Source organism: Pleurodeles waltl, chromosome 5, assembly GCF_031143425.1.
Source record: "Pleurodeles waltl isolate 20211129_DDA chromosome 5, aPleWal1.hap1.20221129, whole genome shotgun sequence".
Lineage (NCBI taxonomy): Eukaryota > Metazoa > Chordata > Amphibia > Caudata > Salamandridae > Pleurodeles > Pleurodeles waltl.
Genome location: NC_090444.1, coordinates 1,808,471,852 through 1,808,496,533, shown reverse-complemented (window position 1 = coordinate 1,808,496,533; position 24,682 = coordinate 1,808,471,852). Strand labels below are relative to the sequence as shown.

General features: G+C 47.3%; 1 protein-coding gene across 1 annotated transcript in view; it reads right to left on the bottom strand.

Moving 5' to 3' along the window:
- LOC138296827 (calpain-1 catalytic subunit-like) overlaps window positions 1–24,682 on the bottom strand; it is a 434,447-nt gene that overhangs the window by 83,625 nt on the left and 326,140 nt on the right. Inside the window, exons 11-12 of the mRNA XM_069236288.1 lie at window positions 20,337–20,548; window positions 18,860–18,896 (exon numbers count right to left, since the gene is read on the bottom strand). Coding sequence (XP_069092389.1) covers window positions 18,860–18,896; window positions 20,337–20,548 — 249 coding nt within the window. The remainder of the gene's footprint in view (window positions 1–18,859; window positions 18,897–20,336; window positions 20,549–24,682) is intronic.

The window sequence follows — 24,682 nt, the reverse complement described above, 5'->3', positions numbered from 1 at the left end:
TCAATTGTCTTGCAGACGATCGAGCCAAGATTCAAGAGGCTGAAGTGGAGGCACAGAATTTGGATTTGGTGGGAATGGCTAAATGGGCACACCAGAAATGCGGACATCTGGGAGAAAAAGCTATTCACAGGTGGAAGGAGATTAGAGGGATGCATCTTCCCCTAGATTTAATTAAAACAGCAATCATAGAATGTTCCATTTGTCAGCATACACAGCACAGACCGGTCCCACAGGTGGTGAGAGGCCAGCTAGGCAGAGGTAAATTGCCAGGACAGATATGGCAGATTGATTACATTGGACCAATGTCAGTGAGCAGAGGGTGTCAGTATGCCTGCACAGTGGTGGATACTTACTCTGGTTATCTCATAGCCTTTCCCTGCAAGCGTGCAACTCAGCAGAGCACCCTGAAAACATTAGATCTGTTGATTCTGTACTATGGAGTGCCGCTCCAAATTCAGAGTGATAACGCCAGCCACTTCAAGGGCAGACTAGTGCAGGACTACTGTGCACAACATAACATTGAATGGATTTTTCACATACCTTATTATCCGCAAGCAGCGGGACTGATTGAGAGAATGAATGGATTGTTGAAGGAACAATTGCACAAACTGTCTGATGGGACACTGAAGGGGTGGAGGGATAATTCGTACTATGCTTTGCAAATTTTGAACAACCGACCCCTTACGAATGCCGAGACACCTCTCATGAGAATGCTCACGCCTGCTTTACAGATCAATCCATTTACAGCAAGCAATACCATTGTGTATTGGGAAACAGCTCCAGGAGCTTTGGCCCCCTATCGGGCTACGCCAGAATCTGCAGGACTTGACCCGCATGCTTTACAAATGCATTGATTGAAGCCTAGAGACATTACTCTGATTGAAACAGGGGTTGGAATTCAGATTCCCCCTGAGCATTATGGTGTGATCGCCCCTCGATCTGGGCTTGCCCTGAGAGGCATCCAAATTTTAGAAAGCGTGATAGATGCAGACTACCAGGGCGAGTTGAAAGTCATTCTCTTGAACAGTGGTGACACAGACCTAGTGGTGCAACCTGGTGATCGCGTTGCCCAGATTGTCATTATGCCAGTTTATGGAGGTGTTGTCAAGAAGGGGAGTGCCCCAGCCCTTCTCACTGTAAGAGGCAAAGGAGGGTTCGGATCTACTGACAAGAACCCAGGGGCCAAAGTGTGGATTGAATCCCCAAATAACCCTCCTCAACCCGCTGATGTCATTGTCACTGGACCAGACAATGTCCTGGTAGTTATGCAACCTGGTCAAGACAAATGGGAACATGTTCCCACTGACAAATGCTATTTGCGAGAATGATAATACGTGTTTTGTCTTTTGTTCTTTTCAGATCATCCTATGGGGTGCCTGTGCGATGAGTGTGGTGTATGGAGCCCTTTCGGGAGGCTCCACCGGGGAGCAGGAGGGGCTCATAGCCCAAAGATTCAATCGTCAGCCGCAGATGCCGACGCTATTGCATCAACCGAACGATGTTTGGATTCATCTGGCACAGGAAGTGCTGAATGTATCTCACTTCTGTATGAGTAACATGCAAAGCGTTCAGGATCTGATTACCACTTGTCTAGTGGCGGTGCCCACTCCTGCTGCGGTATTATTGCACATCTTTAATGATACAAACCAGGATGGAATGGTGGATGTGAGTGACGTTCTCTCCCATCTGCCACTCTATGAGTACTGCCGTCATTGCCAGGAGGTGGGCAGGCGGTTGTGGAGGAACATGACATCCATACTCACGTTTAACATCTCAAATGGAGATGTGTGCTATTCATTGACCTGTGATCCTATGAAAATAGGTAAATGTGCTCAGCTTAAACTGGAGAAATCAGACAAAAACTTAACTGCTGCACAACGGACATTGTGCCACTCACGAAATGACATGACCTGTTTGAATGTAAATAATTCAATGTTCTGCCAGAATGTGGTGCCTGCTGTCAGCCACATTCGAAACGTTAAGTTTCCTAAAGGTTGGCTCTTTTCATGTGGTAACATCTCTTTTACCTATATCCCAGCCAATCTAACCGGAGGCCCTTGTTCCTTGACAGGCTTAGGCTTTGTCATGTTTCCTATGGATACCACTCTACACCCTCGCTATGTCAGAGACACTATTCAATTGCCTGCAGACTGTGATTCTGAAATATCATTGCTTTCCAAAACAGAATATGTCAGTTTAGCTGTTTCTATCGTAGGGGTGCCAGGGCTCGCAATACCAGAGTCATTAATAAACTTGCATGTTTAGTAGTTAAGAATATTAATTCTACATCAGCTGCTTTATCGGAGCTGTTGTTAGATGTACAGGGAACTAGAAAAGCTGCTTTTCAGAATCGTGCAGCTATTGATTATTTGCTGCTCAAGCACAACCATGGCTGCAGCGATTTTGAAGGGTTGTGTTGTTTTAATTTATCCGATCACTCCATATCAATCAACTCCCACATAGAGGCCCTGCATAAGGTAGTGAAGGGAGTGAAACAAGATGTTGACAAGGGGTGGTGGGACTGGGTTTTTGGATGGCTGCCTGATTTAGGTCAACTGCGTAATATCTTTGGTGTAATCATTATCATTATAGGTATATTACTTTTGTTATGTTGTTGTATTCAGTGTGTGCCTAACCTTCTATCTCAGTGTCGCCCAGGAGCATTGCCATTTCAGCTTATAGGATATACTTAGTTGTAAGTTGGCCAAATGGTCCAAGGGTGGAATGTATTGCTACATGCACTATGTGCAAGGTGAACAGTGGTGCAGGGTAAGGGCAATGAAATATACTATGGACCATTGGCCTCTGCTTCCATTTTGCATTGGCTCACGACTCCATTTTTTCGAGTCTGGTTCTGGGCGTAAAGCACTGTTCTGTGTTTTTCCACAAGCTTCTGCAAGCTGCAGGGTGGGGTGTTTTTCTGCTCAACTTCGTTCCATCTGCCTGTTAAGGCGGGCGCTATTTGGGAGGAGCCAAGATGGCGACCGGGAAGGACGATTAATAAAGCGCTCCGTCTCGGGCTCGTCACCAAAACGATTGCGGGGCGCCCCGGGGACGCCAATATCCTCGCACAGCAGAGAGACCCGCTCTAGGAGCCTCTCTCCTCTCATCGACGGCTACGGAGGCCACGGAGGCGCTTGTGCGGCCGAGAAGGGAGGCTGCCGGACGACGACACCGCCTCGGGAACTGCGGCCGCCATCTTGCCTCGTTGCGAGGCCCGGAGCTCCGTCCCGGAGCCCCTAAGGTGAGGCGGGAGTGCGGCGGTGGGGGGATCCCTTTGCGGGTGGGCAGCAGACCTGCCGCTGGGCCCTGCACCGCTTTGGGCTGCCCCCCTCCTCCCCCCCTCTACCGCTGGACAACGCTCCCCACTGCTGACGTGGGAAGGGACGGAAAAGCAGTGAAGTCGCGGATGGGAACTTTTGGTGGTTCCCCCCCTTGGCCTGCGTTCCGGCTGCAAGGCGTGCCCCCCCCTAGATCTAGGGGGGACACGCAGTGAAATCCACGGGGCGCATTTGGAGCGCCGGCGATTCGGGATTGGTGGGGGGGGCTTGCCCTCTGCGCCCCCTGAACACTACTGGTGTTTCCTGCAATCTCTGAACGCTCGTGGGCTACGTGGGAGGCGCTCTCCGCAGTACAAAATGTTTACCACCATTCCCCTGGCTAGGGGAGTAGAACCCTGCAAGGAAGCCTAAATGAAGGAGAGCGCACATGGCGATCGACCTCGTGGGGATGAGGGGCCCACACCCAAGGCCTGAATTGTCAAGGCCGACTGCAGGATCACTGGGGGCACGCTGGCCTCCGCCCCCCTCCCACCCCGCTATCCGTCGCCCTCCCGCCAGTGCCGGTAGAGGGACCTGGAAACGGGCGGCCAAGCAGGAACTCACCTCGTAGAATATTAGGCAGGTTGTAACCCAAAGAATTTAAAGCGTACGATGGTGTGGATCCGTGGGGACACACAGCCCTCCATAGCTGCCCAACGTGGGGGTCGTGGAGTTTGCGTAAGCGCAGAAGAAACAGGGACCCACAAATCGAGTCAAAATGGCCGGGAGATCAAAATCAGCGAGGAGTCAGGACCGGGGCACGCAGGGACCAGCGCCTGGGGACCAACAACCCATACCTACCTTACAATCGCTGGAATCAACACTTTTGGCTCATTCCACACAATTTGAGAAAGTACTCCAAGCAATTATGGACACTAAAATTTCATTAGAAAATAGAATAGACACGGTATTGCAAGACCTAAATATTCTTAGAGCGGACCACTGCAAATTATCCAAAAAAGTGAAGTCAACGGAGGAGGCGCTAAACGACATGTGCCCCAAAGTAACGGACAACCAAAAACAAATTCTCTGCCTGGATCTAGAAGTTAAAACACTGTTGAGAAGAGCAGAAGAGGCGGAGGGAAGATCACGCCGCAACAACATACGGTTTCTCGGATTCCCGGAAAAATCACTAGATCAAAACACAGAGATTCAACTGGAACAATGGTTAGCCAAAGAGGTCCTGAATGGAGCCCCATCGAAATTCTTCTCAGTTGAGAGAGCACACAGGATTCCTGGGCGCCCCCCACTACCGGGCCAGTCCCCAAGACCGCTGATAGCCAGGTTCCTGAACTTTAGAGACCGGGATGCGATACTGCAACAATTTCGCAGTAAAGGCTAATTTCAGTATGAGGACTCTACTGTTCACGCTTATCCAGACTTCACTCAGGAAGTGCAAAGACAACGCAACTCCTTCGCTCAAATAAAGCAACGTCTCCGTGAACATGACATAAAGTATGCTCTGTTATTCCCCGCTAAATTAAGAGTACTAACAGATGAACGCACCCACGTGTTCACATCTCCGGAAGACGCTTGGACATGGCTACATGCCAAGGGGTTTGCCCAACCCCGAGAAGCAACTGGTACTAACGAAAACTGGTCCACAGCACCCGCTCGGAAACGCTCCAAGAGACGACCCGGGGGTCAACCCACGGTGAAACAGGCTGCGGAAGAGAGAGCCAGGGTCCTGAAGGAAACTCCCCTGCTGACACAAAATTCTTTTGAGACTCTCAGAACCCATCCGGAGGAGGGATCGGAATCGGATTCAATAAGCTCGGACTCCACACTAACGGGGTCGCTGAAGGGCCCGGAGATTACCCCCCGGACCGCGGATATACTCTGAATGAACGCTGCTGACCTACCACCAGGGCGGGACCCGCCGCCATAGAAGGAGAGCAGGATTGAACATTGTGTGCCTCGCTGGCAGCGGCTGGACATATCACCTGAAATCATGTATCCTTGTTTCTCTGCTCTCAGAGTCAACTCCTGTATTCAGTCTGCGCGTAATTGGAGGCGGTGCGCGGCGGGGAGAGGGTTGGGTTGCTGCGCCCTGGGGACGCCCTACACCACTTGCAGGCTGTGTCTGCAGAAGGATGCGAGCCCCTATAATGAGCCACACCCGGATAGTATTATTGCTCCCCCGCAGACATCCACATGGACACAGCCCAGTTCGCACCCCATTGGGGTGCGCGTTTTTTTTTTTTTGGTTCACAGTTGGGGATGGGATCCAGTTGGGGAGGGAGGGAGGGTAATTACCAGTTCGTACACCGCGGGTCTGCGCATAACACAGGACACATGGCTGGGGGCGGGAGACCGGGCCGTCGCGGCGAAGGGGAGGGGGAAAACTGCTCGGATCCCACCAGGGGGCAGAATGTTAGCTGCACCACTACAAAACAAACATGGCCCAACGCACAGCCTATAACGCAAGCAAATATGACATAGTCACCTGGAATGTCAGGGGCCTCAGGAACCATAGCAAAAGGTCCAGGGTGCATGCAAGACTCAAACGCCAGGGCACACACATTGCAATCTTACAAGAAACCCACCTGCGGGACCCAGACCTACAAGAACTGCGGAACAAATGGGGAGGACAGATCCTAAGCACATCTTACTCAACCTTTGCGAGGGGGGTCCTGATATGGATAGCAGGGAGTGTCCCATTTCTTCTAACATCATACAGGATAGACCAGGGGGGTAGGTACGTAGTGGTGGAGGGTAAATTAGACGGCAAACAACTATCACTCATAGGAATATACGCCCCTAACACTGCGTTACCTGAGTTCCTGAACACGCTCAACCCAGCACTATTGACGAACCCCACAACACCTGCAATATGGGGTGGAGATTTCAATAATACGCCGGACCCGACATTGGATAGGTCTAGCCCCCCCACACATTTAGCGGCCAACAGAAGCCCTAGGTACCCACTGGCAACATGGGCCAGCAACATGGGCCTCTATGATTTGTGGCGCATGAAGCACCAACAACACAGACAATATTCATTTTACTCGGTACCACACAAAGTGTACACCAGGATAGATCTATTATGGGGTTCCCAGGACATTTGCACAGTAACCAACGGGATTGAATACTTAGCTAAGTCACTATCAGACCACTCACCGCTTAAAATAACTCTAGACTGGGGCAGGAGGCGACAAGCGATCCCAACCTGGAGATTACAAGTGGAAGCGCTGCAGGACCCTGCATTTAAAGACGCACTGAGAACAGCGCTCAAACAGTACTGGGAATTGAACGCTGGCACCACAAACTTAAGAGCAGTAGAGTGGGACGCACATAAAGCAGTGACCAGCGGGCACTGTATTTCCACTACATGGGGGGTAAGACGTACACTCCATGCAGAGGTTAGCAAACTGGAAAAGAAACTAAGAGCACTAGAAAACGCAGTGGCCCGCAGTGAAACACCATATACGCCATTAAAAGATGCACGCGTAGAATACGCAGCCGCCGACGCCACACTACGCCTTCATGACTACAAATATCACTTGACCAGATTACAAGCAGAAGGCGACAGATTGGGTAGGCTGCTCGCATGGCTCCTGCGGGAGGAACGGCAATGCCCCCCAGTTGGGGCAATAGGGATAGGTGCAGGCGCACTAGAAACCACGCAGGAAGAAATTAATGATGCGTTCAGGAAATACTACACACAACTATATACTACACGCACATCATGCACCCCCCAACAACTCTAGTCTTTTCTGGCGGAATCCTCTCTGCCCCAACTCACACAAGCTGACAGGGAGACATTAGAGGACCCCATCACATTAGGAGAACTCAACAAGGCTCTTGAACAATTACCTAGAAATAAAGCTCCAGGGGCAGACGGCCTGCCGTCAGAATACTACTCCACTTTTGCGACACACCTTGTCGCACATCTCCTAAAAGTTATTGAAGAAGCACAGGTCAATGGAACTCTCCCTCCCACAATGAGAGAGGTAATGATAGTGGTCCTCCCGAAACAGGGGCGAGACCCCACCGACGTTAGGTCCTACAGACCCCTGTCTCTGCTAAATCTAGATTGCAAACTACTTGGCAAAATACTAGCCAACAGGCTAGCTCCTCATATGCACACTTTAGTACACGAAGACCAGAATGGATTTATCCCAAAACGCAACACCTTCCTCAACATTCGTAGGTTACTGAGCGTAATGGGCGACACCCCCCTGAGTGCATCTGAGGAAGCGGTGATCTCGCTAGACATCGAAAAAGCATTCGACACACTAGAATGGGACTTCCTGTTTGCCACCATGCAGCGAATGGGCATAGGCCCAAAATTTATAAGATGGGTACGCATACTGTACACTAACCCACAGGCCAGGGTAAAGACAGGAGGAGTCATATCAGAGAGCTTCCTAGTTAGCAGGGGAACAAGGCAGGGCTGCCCTCTTTCCCCCCTGTTGTTCGCCCTGGCGATGGAACCACTGGCCGCACGTGTCCGTGCAAAAAAAGAAGAATGGGGGGTGGTAAGGAACGGCACATCCCACATCATATCATTGTATGCAGATGATACCTTGATCTATATACGCAGTGTTGAGGAGGTGCTGCCCCCGGTGATGTCATTGCTATGCGAGTTTAGAGAGATCTCGGGCTTGATAGTTAACTGGGGGAAATCCTGCATATTCCCGTTGGTTGGCTGGTCCCCAGCGAGATGAGAGAATACTTCATCAGGCCAATTAAAATGGTGCTTCGACACATTCAAATATTTAGGGGTTAACGTCTACCACAGAGCGGAAGACCTCAGGGATGGCAACCTGGGGAGAGCGGTGACATCTATAAAGAGCTCATTGCGTTTCTGGAATAAACTACCGCTCTCACCACTGGGAAAGGTTGCCATAGCCAACATGCTAGTGCTGCCCAGGCTGCTGTATTACTTCGCTGCCCTGCCGACCATAATCCCTAAAAGCTTCTTCAACAGTTTAAATTCTGCACTGGTGCAGCTGGTGTGGGGTGATAGCAGGAGGCGAGTCACACTCAACACACTATATCACCTGGTGGCGGCGGGTGGACTGGGAGCCCCTAACTTTGAGCTCTATTCTGCAGCAGCACAGCTGCAGTGGATCTTAAATTGGATTCATAATCCCGGTTCAGCGAAGACTACCTGGCTGGTAACCCGACTCCGGGGAGTCCCACTGCTTGAGTGGCTCATGAATAAGCAAACTAAAAGCACACGCGTAAATCCATTGATGGCAGCAGCACATGCATACTGGAAGAAGTATATTCAAAAAGATGCCAAAAAACTCCCCTACTCACCTCTCCTACCACTAGAACGAATCCCCGGATGGGTGACAACTGGATCTCACTCATCCGCAACCTGGATAGATGCGGGCATAAGCACGGTGGGAGAATGCTTCGAGGAAGGAAAACTAATGTCCTTCGAAGCCATACAAGCCCTCACAGAGATCAGCTCAGGGCAATTTCTGACATACCACGCTATATGCCACGCCATTAGAAGTACATGGGGGTCCGGGGACGCTGAGCCAAGCACCTCAATTAACCTACACCATATGCTGAGCTGTGACACTCGTGAAAAAGTAGTCTCAAATACGTACAAAATGCTGAATAAGCCCCCGGAGTCTAATCTGCAGAAAGCTAGGGAGAGGTGGAATGCCGTACTGCCTGACCCAGTTTCAGAGACAGAATGGCCAAAAGCCCTGAGTCACACACGCGAGGTCTCAAGAAACCCCAGATTCCGATACACACAGTTTAATTACTTACTTCAGACATATTTAGCGCCAGCCAGAATAAAACGTATGTTCCCTGGATCTGACCCAACTTGCCCCAGATGCAAAACCCTAGCAGCACAGTTTTATCATATGGTTTGGGAGTGCCCGGAGGTGAGGGGGGAGTGGACCGTGTTGACCACTGCACTGTCGGAAATGACGGGCCTAGGCCTGGATGCGAATCCCAAATCCTGTCTACTCGGCCTCAGGACAAGAACAAAAAGAAGCAAACATATGCATAGATTCGTAGACCTGGCTTATGCAATGTACAAAAGACTAATAGCCATGAACTGGAAGGCCTCCAAGGCCCCTGACCATGGAGCTTGGCTTGCTCTCACGCTTCGCTGGGCACATGCTGAATATCAGGTACTAACGAAACTGGCGCGGGGTGGACTTCGACACTCGGGCTGTGAAACCTGGGGCACACTGGTCTCCAAACTAGAAACAAAGAATGACGAAAAAAACCCTTGAACAGCAGATAGATCCGATTACCCAGATAATTGCAGGTTTCGCTCCTGCTGTAATACGACAGTAAATCAGGAGATGTGCACACGCCTGCCAACAGCGCCTAGGCACTGATATCAATACACTACACCCCCAAGCACACACAAGTCAAATAACACACACAGATCATCATCCCCAATTAGTGAACACAGGTTCTGCAGAAGCCACCCCCCTCCCCCCAACCAACCCCCACCCTCATCTTAGGGGTCGCCTTCAACTAGAACCCTTACTGGCAATGAAACCTCCGCACGAAAGAAATCTTCAAATGCGCGAACTGGCAATGCCTGTAAGTATAGACATAATAGCACAGATCTAGCGGTGTACGAAAGTTATTGGTTGTTTGTTAAGTTCAATAAACGAGCGCCCAGCAAATTACTGTAACTGACAACATCCTATTAATGCTGTTAAATGGGCGCATTGAAATGTATGATTCTATTGAAAATTCAATAAAAATATGTTTACAAAAAAAAAACGGAGGGCGCTATTTACATTCCACGAGCTATCAGTTAGGACAACAGGGGGATGCGCCTGTACACAAGGAGGAATGCAAGCTTCACCTTGGAGCCCTCTTCTGGGAACCTGGCCCGTTCCGAGGAGACGTCTCGAAGGGTGAACAAGGTACCGCCGATTGCACAATTTGTTAAGGAGGGGGTCTTTTTCTAGAAAAGACTCCTGGGCGTTAGTAAATACTATAAAGGTCAGGAGCCCTGATGGACTGGTTTAGGACCTCTCTTCTGGGTTGAACGCAACGCCACGAGGACTGATTGTCCCGAACGAGACTCCCTGCGCCAGTTGATTTGGGTTCCCCGGCTTGGTGTGCGGCGGAGGGATGCAGAATCTCTTTTCGGTGAAGCCTTTTAATTTATAAGCATTTAAGCATATTGTGTGTGTGTGTGTGTGTGTGTGTTTAATACGCACTGATTCTCGCAGTTATTCTCATGTTATTTTTCATGATATGTTAGTGTGGTCAGTTTTGCTATATAAGAACTTGCCCCATAAATAAACTTGATTATTCTACTTACTAAGGTGTATGAGAGTGATTGTTTCACATTGTGCCCTAAACTATCCTGAAGTGCATAGTTCTGTTATTCTGAAGAGTGAAGCAACACAGTAGCCCTGTGAACATGTCTCAGACCTACCACTGCAGTGTCTGTGTGTGTAGTTTTAAACTGCCAATTCAACTTGGAAAGTGTACCCACTTGCCAGGCCTAAACCTTCCCTTTTACCACATGTAAGGCACCCCTAAGGTAGGCCCTACTGAGTCCCATGGGCAGTGTGCAGTGTATGTTAAAGGTGGGATATGTACTGATGTGTGTTACATGTCCTAACAGGGAAATACTGCTAAATTTAGTCTTCACTGTGGCCTATCTCTCTCATAGGTTAACATGGGGGCTGCCTTTAAATAACTTTAAAGTTCAGATTCCCTTTGGGAGCAGATAGAAATGTGGAGTTTGGGGTCTCTGAACCCACAATTTAAAAATACATCTTTTAATGAAGTTGGTTTTTAGATTGTTAGTTTGAAAATAACACTTTTAGAAAGTGGGCATTTTCTTGCTTAAACCATTCTGTGACTCTGCCTGTTTGTGGATTTCATGTCTGGGTCAGTTTGACGGTTGGGCTGTTTACACCTCTCCTCTAGACAGTGACACAAAGGGAGCTGGGGTGTAGCCTGCATATCCTGATGAGCCTTCTGGGCTAGAGTGGAGGGAGGAGTGGTCACCTACACATGAAAGGACTGTGCCTGCCCTCGCACAATGCAGTCTCCAACCCCCTTGTGTCTCTGGGACCTGGCCTGGACAAGGAAAGATCTTGCAAACAACTGAGACTTTCCTTTGAAGTTTGCTAACTTCAAAGGCAGAAAGGGGTATACGTATTCTTTCTGGAATCAAGAGAAACCTCTTCCAAGGAGAAGAGCTGGAGGAGTAGTACTGTCCCTTTGCTGTGTTGCTTTGCTGGATTGGCCTGCAGTTGCTGCTTCTACCTTAAAAGAGAGCAAAGGGTGAACTTTGCTGTGTATCCTGCTCGAGAAAGTTCTCCAAGGGCTTGGATTAGAGCTTACCTCCTGTTTGAAGTCTCAGGGTCACCAAAGACTTCAGTTTCCCCGACCTAGAGTACTGGGAACTGTGTGTTTTGTGCTGTTCAAGAAGAAAAATCCATTGCGATGCCGCCAACGATGCCACTGGCCTGCACCGTGACCTGCCAATGCCGCACGAAGTCGCACTGTCCCGCTTCGCACCGCAACCCTGGTCTCACCGCCGCCGCCATCCAACGCCGCCACCGAGCCACTGCTTGCACTTTGACCTGTGGGCCCTGCACTCTGGCATCGCCTTGCTCACACCGCAGCCTGGGCATCCCCAACGGCGACGCTCCTGCAGACAGTGGCGCAGCTGCCTGCACTGTGACCTGTGGACACCGCTTGTGAGGAGTACGAAGCACCGTCCCGTCCCGCACAACAGCCCCGGTCCACCAACGCCAGCACCATCGACTACAGTGTCGTCAACCGGCGTCCCTGTCTGCACCGTGACCCGTAGACACCACCCGGATCCATCCCGTGCTGTACCGCCGACATGGGGTACTGTTTGCGGGTCTTCCCAACACCGTAGCTGGCCCACGACACCGCGGCCATCCTGAACTGTTGGTTTTGTTGCTCACAATGCCGTGATAGCCCCAGGTGGAGATATCAACTTCAAGGCACTGTATTTGTAAGTTAAATCTTGCAAAATTCACATCTTTATTACTGTATGTCAGATGTTTATCGTTTTGGTCCTGTTTTATATAGATAAATATTGGCTATTTTTCTAAAACTGGTGTGGTGTCCTTTTGCAGTGTTTTCACGGTGTTACTGTGTATTATGTGCAAATGCTTTACACTTTGCTTCTGAGATAAGCCTAACTGCTCATGCTAAGCTACCAAGGGGTTGAGCAGGGATTATCTGAGCGGGTGTCTCCCTTTTCCCGACTAGAGTGAGGGTCCCTTCTTGGACAGGTTGCAAACCGACTGCCAACTAGAGACCTCATTTCTAACAAGCCTTAACTGATCTGGATGGTCAAGGTTGATGCCCTGCGATAGGTAATGGCTGCAGCAGCTCTCCAGATGCTGACCTGGTTGAGGAAGGGAGGGAGGCTAAACCCTGCTGAGAATCTGTTGGAGTAAAATCCTTGTTGTTTAGCCCTCCTCCCTAAGAGCAAAAACTACTCGATTCAATTCTATCTTTGCCCAAAGATGAGTCTTTACCTCCTTCTCCATTGCTAGGGACAGGCCTTCCTGATTTAGATATTCACTTTATTCGTCCCCCCACCTCCACCACATTTTTATATTGGAATGTTGCTAGCTTAGCTTCAAAGCTTTCTTGTCCCACATGGGGTGCTTTTATTGATTTTTTTTATATTTGTGCTTTTCAAGAAATGTGGACTGTGGCCCCGCAATTCGGTGCAGGATATGGTAGCTTTTTGTGGCTGCCACTACCTGAGGTAGAGGGAGGCTCTCTGGGGGGGTGGGGGGGATATCTATCTGTGTCAAGACCTCTCTACGATGTATGCCTAAGGAGATTAAGCTCGGCAGTCCTGACATTCAATGTGTAGTTTTAATGTTTCCCTCTGGTGGGATGTATTATCTGTACAAGTTGTACTGTAGGCCTGGGGGTAATGGTGCTGAGATGAGGGGATCAACTTGCGTAGTGGGCACCTGGCCGATGTGGAATCAAATTCCTTCAAAATACTTGCCAGTGACTTCAATTGCAAATTTGAATCCCTGTCTGCATCCAATGAGCACTATAGCAATGATGAAGACCACCTGGGGGAGGCCCTGGAATCACAGTTCCTCCTGTGAAGAGATGGTCTCCGCGGTATTGCAGCTCAATGCGTTCACCCTGAACAATGGGTTCTGGACTTGTAATGTGAGAGCCAAATCAGATAAGGGGGCGTGTCATACGTATAATTGCCCCCATTGTACCAGTTTAATTGACTACATCCTTTTGGATATAAGGCTGTGGCCAGTTTTAGTTGATATGACTGTCATTTCTCAGACAGTGACCACAACGCACTGGGTTTAACATTGGCAGCCCTAGGTGAATGCCTATATACAGCCCCTAACGAGAATCTTGATCGAAGGCATGTTAATTCCAGTAATCGGTGCAGGATCGAGTGGAGTGTGTTGATCTAGTCTAAGGAAACCCTTAAGAGGATATTATATGTTGTGGCTGCAGGTCTGGAAGATGTGGGAGCGGCGGCTGCATTAAGCAGCCGTATAGATCCCCCAGTAAATTTATGCGATATACACAATTCTACGTTTGGCTCCCTCAGGTCTCTACTCATAAAGGAAGCATCAGGCACGGAGTCCTGGGGAAAGAGACATCATCCAGGGTGCAAGGTTACTTTACAAAGCTACCATTACTAAAGCAAAAAGGACATGGGACTATAACAGATGAGCCTCAATACTGGACGCCATAAAATGCAAATATCACTGTACGTTTTGGCACCTTGTAGCAGGAGGTGACCCAGGAACCCATGCTGCATTAGATACTGATATTCCGGAGGACACCTGGGTTGAGCAATTTTTCTCTTCATATGCCGGAAAAGAAGCTGGGGAATCAACCAATCCACATATGAGAGATGTTGCTCATGAGTCGACTGTAGCTGTGGTACTACCATATACTTCTATAATGGGTAAGAAAGTTATGTGGAGTAGTGATAATCTCCTTGATGAGGCCTCAGCTGAGCCTCTCATTGATCTAGTGCAGCAAAGGGTACTCTATATTTGGCCACAGAAATGTCCATGACTTTGGATATGATTACTCCTAATAAAGCCCCAGGGCTGGATAAAGTGCCTGGTGATCTGTTCAAATTGTTTGAGGACCTATTGTGCTTTTATTTTGTAGTGTTTTTTTTAACACTCTTTTGGCTGGTGCTCCAGTACCTCCTATGTGGTCCGCGACAGAGATAATTCCAATCTATAAAAAGGGGTGTAGGTCCTCTCCTGCAAATTACAGACCAATCAGCCTTACTGATAGTGCACATAAGCTGTTCTGTCGTATTATACTGAATAGGCTACATGATTGGATGGTAGATGTAGATGTTCTAACCCATTGCAGGCTAGGTTTTGTGATGGTGCTGGCACGATCGATAAGGTTGTTCGTTTACAGCTGCTGTATTGGAAGTATGTAACTCTGAATGGAGGCCGTCTTTATGTAATCTTCATAGATCCTTGATCTGCTGTTGATTTAGTCCCCAGAGAATCTTTATGGAAGGTCTTGGCAGAGATGGGGGTCCCTGCCTATTATTAGATTACATTCTAACAATTATGAGCAGTTTACATGGGGCCCCCAGGCGAGCTAACCAAACCCATTCCTGTCAACGGGGGCTTGAGACAGGGGTGTGTCCTGGCCCCAACCCTCTTTCCCTTCTACATTAACTATTTAGTACTCCATTAAGAGAATTGCTGGGGTAATGTTCCATCCTTTGCTGGGGTTAAGATACCTGTCCTACTGTTTGCGGATGATACCCTGTTGCTGTCCAGATCAGCCATGGGTATTCAGGGGCTTCTGGATGGCTTCTTGGACTTCTGCAGCCAGCAGGGGCTATTTATGCTCTTTTATGGCCATTGGGCCAAAATAAAGATTTTTTTTTTTTATAACTGTTTTTATTGCGTTTGGAAAACATAACCAACAAGAATTCAGTGCAATGCATATCAATGCAAGATATCACAGTATCATTTTGTCACATTTCTGGAGGACAGAGTAAACTTACAATCCAAGCCAGGGATCAATAGCACCCACTGCACCAGTAATTCTCCTCAACCTCCCCCCCCCTCAGATAGGATCCACATGAAACCAGTCCTTACACCTATCGTTAATAACAGAGACGCAGCCTCACCACAGTTGGTCGTCACCTTTCAGATCAAAGCAAGGTTCACTTAATCAGCCATCATCATCCGTGCTTCCCTCTGAGCTTAACTCTTCCACACCAGTAAACCGTTCCAGTAGCGCCCCCCATACAATCACATCCGTTAGTTCCCTACTCCTCTCTACGTGTTATCCGCATATATTGTTCTTCAGCAGCACCCCATTCCATTAAGTCTCAGATCCAGCAAGGGATGGAAGGGTTCCGGGCACTCATCGAGCCAATGGCCACCCTGGGCTTGGTCAATACCAGAACCAGTTGTGTGAGCTTATTTGGGATACTCCTGCCTCGCGGTCTCCGCACTACACCTAAAAGGCATGTCAAAGGCGCTACTTCTAGCCCCAGTCCCGTTACCTCCTTTACTCTCCCAACCACCTCCCGCCAAAATAGGTGCACCATCCCACAGGACCAAGCCAAGTGTAGAAAGGAGGCATTGAATGCGCCACATCTGGGACACAAAGCCCCTCTTCCTGGGACAATCTTATTAGGACGGTCAGGTGTGATGTATGTCCTATGCACAAAATTGAAGTGTAATAGTTTAAACCTGCTGTTGCATGACACCGTGCGCACCAGCGACAACGCCATTGCCCAGTCCGCATCCTCTATGGGTTCCCCCAGTTCACACTCCTAAGCCCTACGCGCAACACTTATCGTGCCTGCTTGATCATTCCGAAGGGCTTTATAGAACCGAGTGATCAAATGTGTCCCCTCGCCCCAATTTATCAGTCCACTCAACACCGTTGATGCCGGAGGGGCCAGCGGGAAACCACACCAGATCTCCCAAGCCACACTCTCCATTTTCGCATATTGCATGAACTGACTTGGGCCCAATCTGAATGTGTCCGAGCATCAGGGAAGGAGATAAACTCCCCGTTGGGGTATAAACCTCCCGCCATTTCACATCCTCCCAGCCTCCAGCCTTCCAGTGACATTATATTATCCATGTCCCTAAAGGGGGCCAAGTCCCATATATTTAATTCTCTATCAAACGGGTCACGTCGAAGCACATTCCTAACAGCCAGCTCCCAGATCCATGCAGTGGTTCTGACCAGGTATGGGACAGTAGACTCAGACCGACCACCCAACATCAATTGATGCACCAACACCTTCCCACCCAGCATTCCTGCAAACATTCTCTTCTCCCAATTGTCCGATTCAGTCATCCACTTATAAGCATGTTGTAAGTGCACTGCATAATAATAGTGTCTAATATTAGAAATTGCGAATCCTCCCTCTTCCATACCCCTCTGCAGCATGGATAATGCCACTGTGTCGCCCAGCCCACACCAATAAAATCAACAGGCTGTCTAGGCGATTAAAGAGCCGAGCAGATAGCAGAAACAGAGAGTTCTGGACCAGGTAAAGACGCCGTGGCAGGAACACCATCTTAGACACAGCCGCCCTTCCCATCACTGAAAGAGGTAGTTTATTCCAGAACGAAACCGAGCGCTCAAGGCCAGTCACCACTCATTCTACATTATGTTTTTCATGCGCCACCACGGTGTGAGTGACCCAAATTCCTAGATATCTGAAGCTTTCAAGCTCCCACCTGAGCCCGATCCCTGGTAAATCCTACTGAGGTGCACCACAGAGGGAACCCAAAGGGAACCGAAGTGACTTTTTCCTGTTCACCTGGAGACCAGACACAGCTCTAAAAGCCTCCAATTGCCGCAACAACAAAAGCACCAAAACACTTGGCTTTCGAAGCTATACCAACGCATCACCTGATTATAGGGAGACAATGTGGGTAGTCTGTCCCACCTGAATACCCCATGGTTCCAATTCCTCTCGGAGCTAGATCGCCAGTGGTTCCACAGCTAAGGCAACAAGGAGCGGCGAAAGTGGACATCCCTGCCTGGTTCCCCTGCCAATCACACAGGATTCCGAGAGCTTTCCTCCCACCCGAGCACGTGCGGAGGGTGCAGTATACAGCAGTCTCACCCACGCACAAAATTGTGGGCCAAACCCCACGCCCCGCAGCACCGGCAGAAGGTAGCCCCACTCCACCTTGTCAAAGGCCTTCTCCAGGTCCAATGACACTAACACCAGTTCGTCCTCCTCGCCCTCAGTTTCATGCAGCACATGTGCCAAGTGACGTATGTTATAGGTCGTGCTACGACCAGGAATAAAACCACATTGATCATCATGCACCAAGCTCCGAATCACCCCAGGAAGCCAAGTTGCAAATATCTTGCACAGGATCTTTACATTGCTATTCAGCATAGTAAGTGGGCGATAGGAGAAGGGATCACCCGGATCCCCCCCCAGGTTTAAGCATCAAACACACAATGCCTTGGTGCTTTGTTTCTGGCAATATACCCCGCTGCCGGGCCTCCTCAAATACCGCCAACAACTTCTCTCGCAGGAGAAGGGAAAACATTTGGTACATCTCAACTGGGAACCCGCCTCCCCCCGGAGACCTAGATTTTGCCAATGCTTCCACCGCCTCACTCACTTCCTCTACAGTTATTGCTACCTCCAGAGACTCCACACCCTCCAGTTCCAACTGCGGAAGCCGCATCCGCTGAAGGAACTCCCCTAAATCGTCATCTGGGACTGTGGCGCCATCCCTCGATACTCTCTGCAGATTTTCCACCAACACCTGAAGGATAGCCTTACGACTGGTAATCGTCTCACCTTTGGCATTCCTAATATGCAAGATGGAGGGGGTAACTCCACTTCCCATTTTAGGATCCACAACAATAATTTGCCAGATTTATCCCTCTCCCTCTGCAAGCGCTGTCTATATGCTCTAACTGTTACCTTATTCAGCCTCCCTTGTTGTTGGTGTCCAGTGCTGCAGCACTGCCAACTTATCCTCCCAGTCAGTAAGTTCTTGTTCCATTTGTTTACACACCCCACAAGCGGTGCCTATGCAGACCCCTCTCACTACAGTCTTCAGGGCCTCCCATTCCGTGCCCTTAGAATTCGTCGATTTCCAATTCAAGTCCATCTTGCTTGGCCACACCCCCAAAATAAAGATTTTGAGCTGTAATTGTTGACTACCTGTTGCTCTAGAAGTTCCTCACATATAAAAACACATTTCATTTAGACTTCATCAACTAAAAGCAATAATAAAAACGTATGGTATCCAAGGCAGGGAGAGTAAGTGCTCTGTTATCCCTAGAAAAATGGTCCCATCTGGGTGCATGGACTGTAGTCATGAGATTTCTAGTACATTAGGGAAATCTATTCAAATGATTCTCATCCTATGTTATTAGATTCACTTACATCAGTTGACATTATGCTCTTCCTCTGCTTAAATTCTTTTGTCTATAGCTTTCTGTTGTACATATACCAAAGCCGCATATAAAAAAATGTGGTCTGTCTTAATTTAATAACTTTTTTATTTTTTCTGTGCATTGATGCAAATAAAAGAATGACTAAATGCTTTTCTTACCTCATCTGGAAGATTTACACTGACTTCATCCAGCTCTCTAATGACAAAAAAATACAGTCAAAACAGTGGCCAGAGAAACCACAGATATACCCACTTTTAGCTCAGATTTTAATTTTTTGGCACTTATTTTTCCATAGCTGACAAACATACCTCTCAGCTCAGGCTGATATCAGACATATTGGTACAGATCATGCTTACCTTAATTGAGGTTAGATACCATTTGCTACCTCAGACCAGCCATTTTCAGTTTATTACTATACATTTCTCACATTTCCAAACACCAAAATCATCTCTACATGAGTCGTCATCGTACGTCAGCTATCTTCTTTCTGTTGGTCTAAGATTAGCCTTCAAGCATCATCACCAAACATCAACCTGAGATGAACCAAAGCTAATATATAAACCTCAGATCTGCCACTAGGCATCAGCTTCAGTCACTTTATACTCCAGTAGCAGCATTAGGTATTGTTCTTAGATTACCCACCAAATATCAATCCCCGAACAGCCAAACATTACTCATAATCAACCTCAGGTGAGCAGTAAATTATTACCCTCAGATCACCTCTCAAGCATCAGCCTTAGGCATGAGCTCAGCTCAATCATTGTGACAACACACTCCAAGTCTCAGATTACCAGAAACCTCAGATCGTCTTTCAGATATTTTAGAAATCAGCCTTCGATCAGCTGTCAAATGTTAGCTTCAAACAGCCTTAGAAACATACTATCCATCCCAGGCATCCGCCTCAGATCAACCATCATCAATCATACCGATATCACTCTCAGGTCAGACATCATTTTCAGACATGGTATACTAAACATCACCTTCAGACCAGCCATAAGCATCAATCTCAAAATACATACCTCATAATCACTCCAGTTGTAAATAAGCCTTCAAAAACCCTTGTCAGACATCATCCTGATATCAGCTATCCTCCATCAGGTTTATGAAGTTGTTCTCTGAACAGATGTCAACCTCCGATATCAGCCTCCCATCAGCCACTGAACATGAACCTCAGCCATAAGTCTCACATCAGGCATGAGGCATCAACCACAGAAATACCATGTCTTCATTAAACAATCAGACGGTGCTTTGAATCTTACTTCACTGATATCACTTCTAGATGTGCAAATACCTGTCTTCTTGCGGAATTGACACCTACTCTTCACAGGTTACCAATACAATATTTACACTTAACTTTGGGTTTATTTTCTATGTTGCACAGGTTTGTGGGCAGGTTATTTGAAAGAAACCAAAGAAAGAAAGCCAGAAAAAAAACTAAAAAGTCAGGTGTTAAGGCAATGTCACAATAAAAATGACAAGAGTGACTTCATTTATTGTATGAGGATTCCTTTTCAGATTTGTGAATCACAAATCTTGCATGTGGAGAGCAATAGTTTGATATCAGCACTTCTGAGTCACTCACACGCAAATGTCTAATTAATGAACATCTAATGGAATGAAGGACATCTCACTCACTCTGTGTTGGAGTGTTTCTCTGTGAAGACACGCAGGACAAAATCTCCTTCTTTTTGGGGATCTGTGGTGTAGGGGACCACTATGTACTCTCCAGGTGGCAGGCGGATGTGGATGCTGACCTCTCGAAGGTGGTTGAGGGTCTCGGCATGGGCACAAGGCTTATGGTGGAGGAAGAAGTCTTTTGTAAGGTGAACGCTTTTACCACCTTTGAACTGAAGAGAGTCCAAGATGACAATCAATAGCAAAACAATGCAGGCAATACAGACAGACAACTACAAGGCATTCTACCTGCTTTAAAGCATTAAAACAAAAAGCACCTGATTGTAAACATCCACATTTTTCCTACTACATCTACTTCTAAATCCTAACTCTATGCAGAATCTGAAAGGTACATCCTAAATCTAAACCCTAATCCACAAATAACTCTATGCCCTAAATCCTAACAATATCCCTACATTTATACCTACAAATTTACTGTAATCACTTTCGATACTCTAAGGGCCAGATGTAGCAAAGGGTTTTTCCCATTCTGTTTCAATGGGAAAATGTGTTCGTACATATGGCCCTACATTTTCTACATTCTCTATTTGTAAATTTTAATGGGTGATATTTTCTGTGATTTATATAAAATTATCTACGTTCCTCATTGGTAAATTTTAGTGGATTACATTTTCTGTGGTTTAGATTAGGTCCTTCAAACAATGTCTCATTCAGCAGCCAACAGCAACACAACACCAACAATCAGCTTTAAAGAAGCGTCCTATAACATCTGATCTGTCATGTGAGGCTAGGAGGTTGCTTTGTAAGCTGAACCTTAAAAGAAGTTTAGTGCTAATGTGCAATATATTGTTCCACAAGGACAAAACCTATGTTGGACTTTCAGGATAGCAACGTGGAACAAACGTACAAATAACAAACCTTCATGGGAATAATTTGAAGCTTAAGTGAAAATCTTAAAACCTTGTCATGGATCTGGCATTCATGGACAAACATCCTAGACTCCATCCTTACAAGAACCTCTGTTTGACTGGAATGCTTGAAGCATTAGGATGCTGCCCCTTGGAGCTCTGTCCATTTCTATTGGTGTTTGATACACTGATGTGGTAGCTCCCAGGGGCAGTGGACTCTTTCACAGAGAACATTACAGCAAGAGAATACCTGATTGGGGTGTGTAAAGAAGCAGTTATTAGAACATGGGTCTCCAGCTACAGGAAGACGCAGCTTAGCTTCTAGAGTACATCTCCTCACATTCCCAGAAAAGACATGTCACAAACCACACTAACTCTATCACATTACCTTTGTGTGCAATTTACATTATATATTATATTGTAAGAATTAACAATAAGATACAGATTATGGGAATGTATACAACATACAATAGGTCTGGGAATCCCAGGAGAAGCACTTCTCCAGTATAGGATCTTTCATAGATTCACATGTTTGAATCATTCCCCATTGTCGAAGTGGGAGTCCCACCGTACCATAGATAGCAGTAGAGAAAGAACTCACACAGAGGTCAATGTTAAAGGCCTTCACTATAACAGCTCATAAAAATAATTTCAAACCAAAGTCAGGCCAGTCAGGTAACAGCACCCCTTAGAACCGTCACCACAGAGACTTCAGTCCCTCATATTTTCTACCACACTTCATGTGAAGGGAGTCTCCCCGAGCTCTGCTCAGTTTTTCCACAGTTTACTCACTTTTGAGAACATTTCTCTTCAGGTCAGAATTTATTTCTACTGTTCCTATCTGCTTTGCAATGCCAGAAATAACCAAAAAAGACTCTTCAGGCCATGTGGGACATGATGTGGGACAGATTCATTGTCTTCACAGAGGAACGTAAAACCTAAGGACTACAAAGTATGTTGCACCTTTTCTCAAAATTACTCTTAAGGACAGAGAAGGGAGACTATTACTTTGGCTACAAACAACTTAAAGCCAAGGAGAACCCTCTCTCTGAGGAAGATTGTGGTGGCAGCTCCAGAATACAAAAATCACACAAAAGGGCTAGATCTCCTGAAATTGTGCTTCTAGAATCACCAAAAAAGGCACTTAAAAAGTCTCATCATGGGTCTACTTGACATTCAAAAAAATCTGAGGTGCGTCCAAATACCTCTCGAAGGGAGAAATTCTCTTCAGAAAAAGTGTATTAAGAGCCTGCAACTCCTTCTTTAAAGGTGTAGACAGTCAAAAGGTCATCAGAATCGCTACAGCCGATACGCAGAGTCAAAACATACATCTGTCTAATTTCTCATTTCTCGTCAAACAACACTGTTGACAACATCCTCATCGACGACTGGATCGGTAGTCACTGCCACCACTGTAGCCTCCACTTTCTCCTCTACAATGTCTCCCATGCTGATTTCATTGTCGCCTCTCGCTTCAACAACCATCATTACCTCCAGAATCCTCTCGACAACTGCACTGTTGATGAGGGACCCATCAATGGCAAGACTGTCAACAACAACACCATTGTCGACAACACCGTCAACAAGGGACCTATTGATGACAACATCAAAAATGCCAATGACTGCACCTGTCGATGACAGTGCCATTGTCACCACTGATCCCTGCATCTATTCTCTCTAATAAGACAAAATCTCCTGCTGGCACAATCCTGCCAGTGCATCCCTCACCTCGTAAGGTTCTGCCTTTACTTCTTTTACATTTGTTGGATGACAATGAGTCCGATGATGAGGGACCTTGAGGGTTGTGCATAGCCCTTCAGAACTCCACATCAAGTGCCAAGAAGATGAGGATGATGAGGACCAATATCATGGGGACCAATTTTACTCAAGTGAACAACAACATTACATTGAAGTCTATTCCACCTATGACTCACAGGAACAGGGACATTCTGTCCAGATACCATTGGACTTGGTTAACAATCTCCAACATGTACTTCAGGACTATTACAGGAGGTTCTTGATCAGGCATCTTTGGCACCTCCACCACCACCTCCACCTGCATCCACCATATCTCAACAAATTAGGGTGCCACTTGCCCAGCCACTGCCAGTCTCTACCCACACTGGCAAATACTTAAGCTGAGCCACCAGAGACTGACCAACCTTCTTCAGATGAGGACAGAGAAAAAGGGGAAATTAGAGCGTCTAATTCCATACCTAATGAATGGGATGACTGCTTAATCCTGACGCCATCCCAAGCTCTACCTCCACCAGTGGACTCACCAGCAGATGAGATTGGTGGGTTTTATAATATTATGGAAAGAGCAGTAAAAACGTTTCAGCTTCCCCTAACCACCAGGCAATCAGACTGCTTCTTATATGATTTCAAGGAACCAACATAGAAATCCATAAGAGCTATCCCCATAGTAGATTTCAAATGGGAAGAAGGATTAAAGGCAATGAAAATTCCAGCAATGGTAGCAGCTCTATTTCCCTGATGTGACAAGAAATACAAGGCACTTGATGATTCTCCAGCTTGTTTAGTCTGCTATCCCAAGCCAGTTCTTTTCATAAGACAGGCAGATCAGCGACTCTCAAGAAATCCATCAATCCCTATCACAGCACCACCTGATAGAGAGGGTCACCGACTGGACAATATCAGCAGGCATTTTTGCACCTTGGCAACCACTATTGTTAGAGTGGCTAATTCCCTAGCGATACTAGGGCATTATGACAGGCAAATGTGGCCTGACATGGCTCCATACCTAGACCTACTACCAGACGATGCAAAGCTGTAGGCTAAGGAAATTCTCCAGGAAGGAGAGAGCATCAACAGAAATAATAGACTGTGCCATTGATGTTCCCTATACAGGTTTTAGGCAACTAGCAGGAGCTGTGGTACCTCGTAGGCAGTGCTGCTGAAGGCAAAAACCTTAAGGCCTAAAGTCCAAAGCAAGATCCTGGATGTGCTGTATAATGGTGAGGACCTCTTTAGCAAACATGTTGATGATATGCTCCAAGCCATCTCATCGGATACCGATGCTGCCAAGTCCCTAGGCACCCTACAGATGCATAGACAGCTCTTTCAAGGAGCAAGAGGAAGGGATTCTTTCTCGTGTTGAGGAGGAAATCAACCTTTCAGACAACAGCAATCTTTTCAAGGCCAGTATCGTCCACAATACACACAACAATATCAGCAGCATCTATGTGACATACAAACAGCTGACAAGAGGAAGTGTCCTCAAGAAGCATGGTTTCCACCAAACACCAAGAAACAGTGACCTTTTCATGGTGCTGGCTGCTTCCCTGAAACCCAGTAACCAACTTGGGGGTCCCATATCCTATTTTCTCCCACAATGGTCCAGACGTCATGGTTCGAGGACACACCCTAGAATTTATCCCCAAGCTGACTAATGTTCCACCAAAAGGGGCACCGCCC